This window comes from Engraulis encrasicolus, chromosome 9 (genome assembly GCF_034702125.1).
Source record: "Engraulis encrasicolus isolate BLACKSEA-1 chromosome 9, IST_EnEncr_1.0, whole genome shotgun sequence".
Classification (NCBI taxonomy): domain Eukaryota; kingdom Metazoa; phylum Chordata; class Actinopteri; order Clupeiformes; family Engraulidae; genus Engraulis; species Engraulis encrasicolus.
In genome coordinates this window covers 2,667,391-2,677,390 of record NC_085865.1, presented here as the reverse complement: position 1 = coordinate 2,677,390, position 10,000 = coordinate 2,667,391, and the positions used below count along the sequence as shown (strand labels likewise).

At 45.2% G+C, this 10,000-nt stretch overlaps 1 protein-coding gene across 1 annotated transcript in view; it reads right to left on the bottom strand.

Annotated features, from left to right (window-relative positions):
• LOC134455365 (solute carrier organic anion transporter family member 5A1) overlaps nucleotides 1-10,000 on the bottom strand; it is a 128,088-nt gene that overhangs the window by 39,096 nt on the left and 78,992 nt on the right. The window contains exon 6 of the mRNA XM_063206386.1: nucleotides 480-644. Coding sequence (XP_063062456.1) covers nucleotides 480-644 — 165 coding nt within the window. The remainder of the gene's footprint in view (nucleotides 1-479; nucleotides 645-10,000) is intronic.

The following is a 10,000-nucleotide window of genomic DNA, read 5'->3' as shown; positions in this document are numbered from 1 at the left end:
TGTGTGCGCACGTGTCTCCCTGCCTGTGCTATGACGCGTACGTGTGAAAGCGCGAGAGAAAAACAGATGGAAGCCAGTGAAGAAGAGGGGATGAGGAGGAGGAGGAGGAGAAAGAGGAAGAGGTGTGTGTGTGTGCATGCGTGTGTCTTACCGGTGTAAGGTGTTGGAGGCAGGGTGCCAAACTGGAACTGTGTGTGTGTGTGTGTGTGTGTGTGTGTGTGTGTGTGTGTGTGTGTGTGTGTGTGTGTGTGTGTGTGTGTGTGTGTGTGTGTGTGTGTGTGTGCCTTACCGGTGTAGATGCTGGCGTTGGAGGCGGGGATGCCAAACTGGTACTGTGTGTGTGTGTGTGTGTGTGTGTGTGTGTGTGTGTGTGTGTGTGTGCGTGCGTGCATGCGTGTGTGCCTGCCTTACCGGTGTAGATGCTGGCGTTGGAGGCGGGGATGCCAAACTGGTACTGTGTGTGTGTGTGTGTGCCTTACCGGTGTAGATGCTGGCGTTGGAGGCGGGGATGCCAAACTGGGACTCTATGAACTTGGGGATGAAGGTGATGAAGGCGGTGACGATGGCGCTCTCGGCCGTGTACGACAGACTCACGAACAGGAACGTCATGTTGCTCAGGATGCGAATCGCCGCCTTCGGCATATCTGTAGAAACGACGACACATCGCACACACATACACACACACACACACACACACACACACACACACACACACACACACACACGCACACACACACATGCACAGAGAGACAAAAATTAGGGTGTAACATAGTGAAATGCTTGTAAGCTATATTATATTATAGGCATAGGATTCCAGCGTGTAGATGTTATGGCATCACCACCTTGGCGGAGGTCTGCACTCTCTGAGTGCTTCTAGCTTGCTTATTATGACATTTTTCCACCTACCCCCTGCAGTGTGCTCAGCTACCCCTAGTGGTACGTGTACCCCTGGTTGGGAATCACTGTTCTATGGACCCTTCTATGTGCCCTTGTATGTAAATCCTTGCTAGTGCTCGAAGAGACCCCAGCATGCGCGTGTGTGTGTATGACTTGTCTTAAACAGCATGGAGTGTCAGCACTGTGTGTGTGTGTGTGTGTGTGTGTGTGTGTGTGTGTGTGTGTGTGTGTGTGTGTGTGTGTGTGTGTGTGTGTGTGACATGTGTGGGTGTGCGTGTGTGTGAGACATGTGTGTGTGTGACGTGTGTGTGTGTATATGTGTGTATCTCAGCAGTGGGTAAGCAGCATGACTTCTCTACAGCAGCAGTAGAGGTCGCGGTGACCTTGGAGAACACTGCAGCTCCCGGCTACAAACACCCCACCAGGGGGTCACTCACGGGCCACGGCGCAGCGGATTGGTTGCCAGGCCTGTCACTCACACCACTGCTCCTTACACATAGCCACAGCATGGCAACAGTCTCCAGGGGTTACTATAAGCAGACACCCACTGCACATGCTCATTAGAGCACTGGGGCTCTATAATGCCACTATACTGTATCAATTAGAAACAATGCTGTGTTGTGCCTCTTTAACCCATTTTGTCCTAAGCCTTTTTTGGGAAAGGGTGCCCTCTTCCTATTAAATCCTAAATATCTCAGCCTCCAAAACACATACAAACATGAAATGAGTTACATTGACAAGCCAAGACCCTCCCCTTGCATTGTAATCTGTTCATTCAGATCTAACATACCCACATAGGTAATAACACCAAATCCTGAAAAACCCGTATATGTGTCTCCAGGATACAATGGGTTAAAGGAGCACAATATAGGATGACGTTGTTTGCGCGGTGCCGCTCTTGCGCGGTGCTGCTCTTGTTCATAAATAAAAACATGAAAGGTTCACAAAGGCTCCTCGTTTCACTACAATTCGTATTAACATCAGAATGTCCAGGTGCAGTGCTGTGTGCAGTGTCCAGGTGCAGTGTCGTGTGCAGTGCGGTGTGCTGTGCGGTGTCGTGTTCAGTGCTGTGTGCAGTCTCCAGGTGCAGTGCCGTGTGCAGTGCTGTGTTCAGTGCTGTGTGCAGTCTCCAGGTGCAGTGCCGTGTGCAGTGCCGTGTGCAGTGCCGTGTGCAGTGTCCAGGTGCAGTGCCGTGTGCAGTGCTGTGTTCAGTGCTGTGTTCAGTGCTGTGTGCAGTCTCCAGGTGCAGTGCCATAGAGGTAGAAAATAACACTAGAGAGGACCCCGCCCCCCCTTTTACGGCAATCTGTAGCGGCCATTATCTGGAGGTAGATCAGAGAAATGGAAATTAACGGAGAACGAGGCTCACCTCTGTCAAAAATGGCTTAATCATGTGAAAATGTCCATCAACACACTATACAAGGACAATAGTTGAAGTGTGTTGCTAACTATGTTCATAAAATATATTATTTGATTTTTAAATGTATTTTATCGACTCGTATGATTTCAGTAGATATGTAGCCTGACATTTCAAATCTGGTCTTTGATTAAAGTGTTACTTTATATTTACACAGTTTTAGTTAATTTCTTGTCAGGGGTGGGCGTGTTCTCCATTGACTTGCATTGCCTGAAAGTACCTACACTACCTACGGAAGTTGGGAAGCTCCAGCTGCCATTTCCCAGTGCTGTCGCAAATTGCTGTGTCCTCTCTAGTGTTATTTTCTACCTCTATGTGCTGTGCCGTGTGCAGTGTCCAGGTGCAGTGCCGTGTGCAGTGCCGTGTGCAGTGCTGTTTGCTGTGTGCAGTGCCGTGTGCAAAGTCTTATGTGAATTTACTCACACCCCATGCTGCATCTACCACGTCTCAGCCCAACACCCAATTACAGTGTCTATGATCAGCAGGTATCTGTGTTTGTGTGTGTGTGTGTGTGTGTGTGTGTGTGTGTGTGTGTGTGTGTGTGTGTGTGTGTGTGTGTGTGTGTGTGTGTGTGTGTGTGTGTGTGTGTGTGTGTGCACGTGTGTGTGTGTGCACGTGTGTGTGTGTGTGTGTGTGTGTGCGCGTGTGTGTTTGTGTATGTGTGTGCGTGTGTGTGATGTCACTATCACAGCTGCTTAGAGTTGATGCCTCTCTCACACTGCATATATTCTCACGCTGTCATACACAGGCTATACTTACACATTACACCTTCACACACACACACACACACACACACACACACACACACACACACACACACACACACACACACACACACACACACACACACACACACACACACACACACACACTATACTTAAACACTACAACTTCACAGTTCACACCTTCGCCACAGTGTCACTTTCTTCTCCTCTTTATTCTAGTTCTTGTTTTCTTGTCCTCTCCTCTCTACATCTTATTCTATGATGTCATTTTCTACATCAGCGGTGCTCAAACTTTTCCAGACCGAGGACCACTTTGACCCCCCAAAAATCTTCAGGGACCACCTGTCAACTGAATTGACAGTTGACAAGTGTTAATGTGACACTGCTAATTTCGATGCAGATCACTTACTTTTTATTCACATTACAAGTCGGTCTTAAGGTGAAAATAAGACTTCAGCTATGTTAAGCTTTGTAATTATATTATTAATATAGCCTACTATACTAGCTATGTACAGCACACAGTGTATGTGCATGTAACAACTATCCTATTTAATTCTATACTATTCTATTTAATTCTCTACTATTCTATTTAATTCTATAGCAGATGTCACCAACGTGGTGCCCACGGGCGCCGGGTAGCCCTCCAGGGGGCGTATTATAGAAAACCTCCTATCTTCAGTTGTCCTTTCTTAACTTTTGACTTGAGATAAGATTTTTTCCAGTTTGGTATTACAGAAACAAATCCTAACTTCATTTAGGATTCTTATCTTATCTTTGGAAATCCTATCTTATCTTGAGTTAGGAATCCTAAAGTAGCGATCTAAACATCTACGATCTACTTTTTATGTCTGTTACCTGACAACAAATGCACCGCTACCTAGCAACAGTAGTGCGACGCAAGCTAGAATACACAGATTTGACTGCTGCTGCATCTCGCGGTCTGCGTGATACTAAACCAGAGAGGAAGAGGACGTAAATATTTCGCTAAACTTTTTGAGCTCATTACTTTTAAATAACGCACTTATTAGTGATGACGTTCCACCGAACGGATTTATAATACAACAACATCTGTGAGGACGAAATTAGGTCACTCTCGCTGCCTGTAACCTCAAGTTGACCAAATGCATTGGTTTCAGTCCCAATAAAGTGCTTCCCATTTTCCATATTTTCATCCCAATGCTTTGTTTTTCCAAGCGAATGCACGCAAAACAGTTAAGACGTAATTTCATGAAATGTCTTTGTATGACCAGCGCATGTAGGCCTATAGGCTATAAATAAATGACAATTATTAGCCGACTTGGCTTGACCCATGGTCGGCTGTCAATTAAGGAAGTTGATATCGGACTTCACATCGAAGTCGGGTATATATTTATCATCAACTCTTCACTTCACACATCGTTTGGGTCAGTCAATATAGCCTAATTTAATTAACATTTCATCCGTTCACAATTGCGTTGTTTTCCCGGATAGACTTCACTGTTAGCTCTGGCTGAAACAGCAAGCTGCAGGTAAATGGTGATGAACACCAGCAAAATTTTGGCTAACAAATCAATGGATAACTGGAATTAGGACAGCTGGGTGGCTGTCCTAAAGTTAGGACCAATTATTTAGGATTTTTCGAAGTTAGGATGCTTCTGTAATACCCCTTTCTTAACTTAAGATAGGATGCGCGAACTAACTTTGGAAACTCTGTTCAGTAATACGCATTTCCTAAATATGGTCCTAAAGTGCAGTTGCCGTGGTAACTAGACAGATAAGATAAGGTTTTCAAGTTAGGAAGTTTCTGTAATACGCCCCCAGGAGCTTCTGAGGTGCCCACGGGCGCCAGGTAGCCCTCCAGGAGCTTCTGAGGTGCCCATCAAGGATGTTAATAAACAGTGACGACTACCAGATTTTAGTCACAGTTAATGCATTACATAATAAATTAAATATGAGATTATTTATTCTTTATAGCCTATAAGGAAATTATCATTCAGAGTGATTTGAGAATGATGTCAAGACATCAGTAGAGGATTTTGAACAAAAGTAGCCCTTGGGTAGCCCTCAGTAGCCCTCAGTAGCCCTCGGGTAGGCTACTCAATCACATTAGAGCGTCTTGGAGCGGTGCCATGTTGCAATTTATTGCTCGTTTTATGATATCTCACTGCTTTATTCTTCTCCTCGCTCTATGATTTTACCATCATTCTTGTTTTATCCATCTGGTGTTCCTCTTCTCTCGACGGTTTTATTTATTTCATTTCATATCAGCACTGTAGACTGATGGTAGAGCTGGCGTCTGCACCTCTGTATGTCTCTTAGGGAGTTTGGCTCAGAGAAACTGTAGTAGCCCCTTAATGCACACCGTACCTCCTGTGGCACACTGTAATAGCCATTGAAAGTTAACTGTAGTGCTATACTACTATGCCAGTACACGGGGCCTTTAGAACTACATTACGACTTGGTCATAAGCTAATTTATAATGGCGTGTCTTCAGGGGTTAAAAAACTAAAAATGAAAAAAAAGCAAAGACAAAGGGGGTAAACCAGTGGTGCTCAAACTGTGGTACGCGTACCACTGGTGGTAAAGTTGAGACATCTCTGGTGGTACTTGGAAGAAGTTTTTGAGCATTCATTTGAAGGCTGATCAAGTTGTTGCAGTCGAAAATGTCTAATTGGTCTCACATTTTTTAGGCTAATATTGAACTGTATGAATCTAAAACATCATGCAGAATAATACTAGGCAAGCAAGAAATGTAAAAACAAACTGTCACTGAATGTGACCGTAGCTGTTGATGCTATAATGAATCTCTCCTGTATTGACTGGCAAAAGTGAATATGGAAGGCCTTTGCTGTGATATTCAAATGTTGGTTGTCAAGGTGGTACTCGGAGAGCTCAATATTTTCTCGGGTGGTACTTCACACAAAAAGGTTGAGAAACACTGGGGTAAAAAATGTTTCAGGACTCATCAGCTCATCATCAGTGCTCCCAATTTGATTGTGCCCGATTACTCTCTTGTACGCTCTGTACGACTCCAACCCTTTAACTTCCTGTACGCCCGATTACTCTCTTGGACGTTCTGTACGACTCCGACCCTTTAACTTCCTGTACTCGATGCAAAGCACTGTGGGTAAACTACTGCTGCTGTTTTTAATGTGTGATCCTGTGACAGTTAAAAAGAGGAATGGCAATACGCTTGGCCTTTTTAGACACTTTAGACTGCATTCAGACACACACACACACACACACACACACACACACACACACACACACACACACACACACACACACACACACACACACACACACACACACACACACACACACACACACACACAGAGGTATACACAGAGGAATGTCATTGTTTCTGACTATGCAGCACATAGGCTACTTTTTATCTCAAAATACGTTTTATGTAAACTTATTCTTCTTAATGTGTTTTTTGTACATTTATTTTCCTTTTTGTCTATGTTTTTGTCTGTGTCTGTAACTATATGTATGCTGCCATTTTGACCAGGACTCCCTGGCAGAAGAGACTGTAGTCTCAATGGGACAATCCTGGCTAAATAAAGGATAAATGAAAAACACACACACACACACACACACACACACACACACACACACACACACACACACAGGCACGCACACGCACACATACACACACAGCGTTGGCTCCATAGCATTGTTCCAGCATGACATGGCTAAAGCACCATAATCACAAGTCTTCAATCTGCTGAGGAACCATATGACTCCCTCGCGGAAAAATCACAGGTCAGCATGGGGGGAAAAAATGTACAAATGGGGAAATGTCAGAAATCCTGGAGTGCTGTGGAAAGGGACAAAAGGGGATTACGGACTCACAGCGTGATTAATTAACGAGGTTCTGGAATGCAGAGTGAGGAATGCTAATATGCATGCTAGGCAGCGCTAATATAGTCACGCACTCTGCAGCGCTGCTGCCGCGCTCATGTGAACGTGAAAGCCCAACTAGTAAAACTCCAAGTCACACTGTCATTGTGACACAGCAGCACTCCACAGCACACGAGTGAACACTGAACACAACAAAACTGCATTTATGCCTAAGCAGTGCAAGGGGGCAGCCCCCAATGACGCCCGAAAGGGAGAAGTGCGGGACGGTACAATGCTCAGGGTACCGCAGTGTAATTTCGATTGCATAACTGCAATAGAACCATAAACTTCCTCACACCAGTCATGGAGGAGAATGGGGTAGAGCACTGGTTAATTACTCCCCCCATTCACCAACCTGGCAGGTCGGGAGTCGAACCGGCAACCTTTGGGCAACACGGCCTAACCGCTTCCCCATGACTGCCCTAACTGGCTGGCGCTACTGCTAGTTCGCTGCGGAAACAATCGCAAATGGAACAAAATGGAGCTGGTTTGCAGCTCAGCCCAGCTCAGCAGCGGCGCCAAGCTAGCCTCATGTCCAGGAGCAGGGCCGCTCACAGCTTTGACCAGGCCCAGGACACAGTTTGTCTGAAAGGGCCCCCTCACCCAATACATACAATGTAATGAGGACCCAACCCACCTGACCCCCCCCCCCTTGTCGGCTTTGCTCTCCGAGAGGCCCAGCTCTGTTGCTCTGTTGCCAGGTCTCTAGAAGAACAAAGCCCTTACCTAAAACAGCCAGCAGGTGCCAGAGCTAACACACACACACACACACACACACACACACACACACACACACACACACACACACACACACACACACACACACACACACACACACACACACACACACACACACACACTTACCTAACACAACAGGTGCCAGCGCTAACAGGCACACACACACACACACACACACACACACACACACACACACACACACACACACACACACTTACCTAACACAACAGGTGCCAGCGCTAACAGGCATGGTTATGCAACACATTAATACTGACACATAACAGCTTAAAAGAGCAAATACAAAGGTGCTTACTAGGTCAGGAGAGTGAGGAACTGACCCAAATGAAGTAGAGCAGAACTAAATATTATTGCATAATGTGTCTGCATATTTCTACCTCTGTTATCCATTCATAATTTCTGGTGCATTCTGTCCACACACTTATGCCTCTTTTCCACTGCCGGTTTTCTGGTAGGCCTACAGCTTGATACAGCGCGACTCAGCCGCCTCTTTTTGCTTTACGATTGAGCTGTGTCGTGCCTATTCGAAAAGCAAAACGTGGCAATCCAGTCACGCTGTGCGGAGCTGTAGGCCTACCAGAAATCCAGCAGTGGAAAAGAGGCATTCGATGGGCTCAGTGTGTGTGTTTGCGTTTCTGCTAAGACAGAAGGGCTATTGACACGTCTGCACCAAGGGGGTCAGTCTAAGTAAGTCTGACAAACATCTAACTCTACATCTAACATCTGACTACATATCTCTAAGGTCATTTGAATGTATTTCAAGCCACCATACATACAGCATATATATTCACCATCACTAAGCCCATCAAAGAAAGCACGAGGCTGTGGCGACTTTGCCAGTGCGAGTGGCCGGCCGGGGACTTCTTCACGGTCAGTCGGAGTCTGTCAGTGGGCACCAAGCAAAGCTGCCCTGATGTGCTTGATCTGCTTCGAGTTTGAGGTACAGATTTAAAAGTTCAGAGGAGACAGCCAGACAGCCAGCCGGCCGGCCGGACAGGCAGGCAGCACACACACACTAACACACACACACACACACACACACACACACACACACACACACACACACACACACACACAAACACGCACACGCGCACACACACACACACACACACACACACACACACACACACACACACACACACACACACACACACACACACACACACGCACACTCACTCAGGGGAATTCCCGCCTCAGCTGCTCTACCTGTCCAAACACTCAACGCTGATTTGATTCACCTGGTTCATTTGGTTCACCTGGTTCACTGCATTACACGCTCAGTGAATCAATCTCTGCATCCAAAACACTTGTGGCAGGATCCTGTGAAGTAGGGACTGCCCATGACTGGCAGTGAGAAGCCTGCGCTGCGCTCTATTCTATTCTACACTATTCTACTCTATTCTATTCTATACTATTCAATTCTATTCTATTCTATACTACACTATACTATACTATTCTATTCTATACTATACTATTCTATTATATTCTATACTATTCTATTATATTCTATACTATTGTATTCTATACTATTCTATTATATTCTATACTAGTGTATTCTATTCCACTCTATTCTATTCTATACTATTCTATTCTATTCTATTCTATTTAATTATATACTATTCTATTCTATTCGATTTAATTCTTGTGGCAGGATCCTGTGAAGTAGGGAGGGACTGCCCATGTACTGGCAGTGAGTAGCCTGCGCTGCGCTGGGCTGGGCTGGGATCTGCGGAATGGACTCTGTGGACGAACTGAGGGCTCCTGTCGAACCGATAGAGGTTTTTTAATGGCCTATGCATGAATACCATATTTTTATTTTCATTCACCCTTGGCCGATACCCGATTTCCGAGTACCGATATTTGGGGGAGATATGGGTTTTAAAAAACAGGGTAGTATTCCATGGTCTCCAATGTTAAGACAAAAAAAACGAATTCCTTTAACATTAGTCAAATCCGGATTGAGGTAGAACTTGTAACATTTATAAACACCCGCTCTCACACATATTCAAGTAATGTCTAACACAGTCAATGTAATAAAATGATGAGTATGAGTGTCTTGCGTGCTTTAAAAAAAAAAAAAACCTGAATTACATAAAATAATAAATATTGCGTATCGGCTAAAACCACAAGCGTATCGGCCGATACGATACACTTAAAATATGCAAATATCGGCCCGATACCGATACCGATATATATATCGGTCTATCCTTAGAGTGGACTGTGTTTGATCCGAGAGCACACACAGAGTTGACGATTAACAGCAAAAGGCAGAATCCAGTAGCTGAAGTCAATACCTCTGCTCTCGGCTTGGAGGACAGAG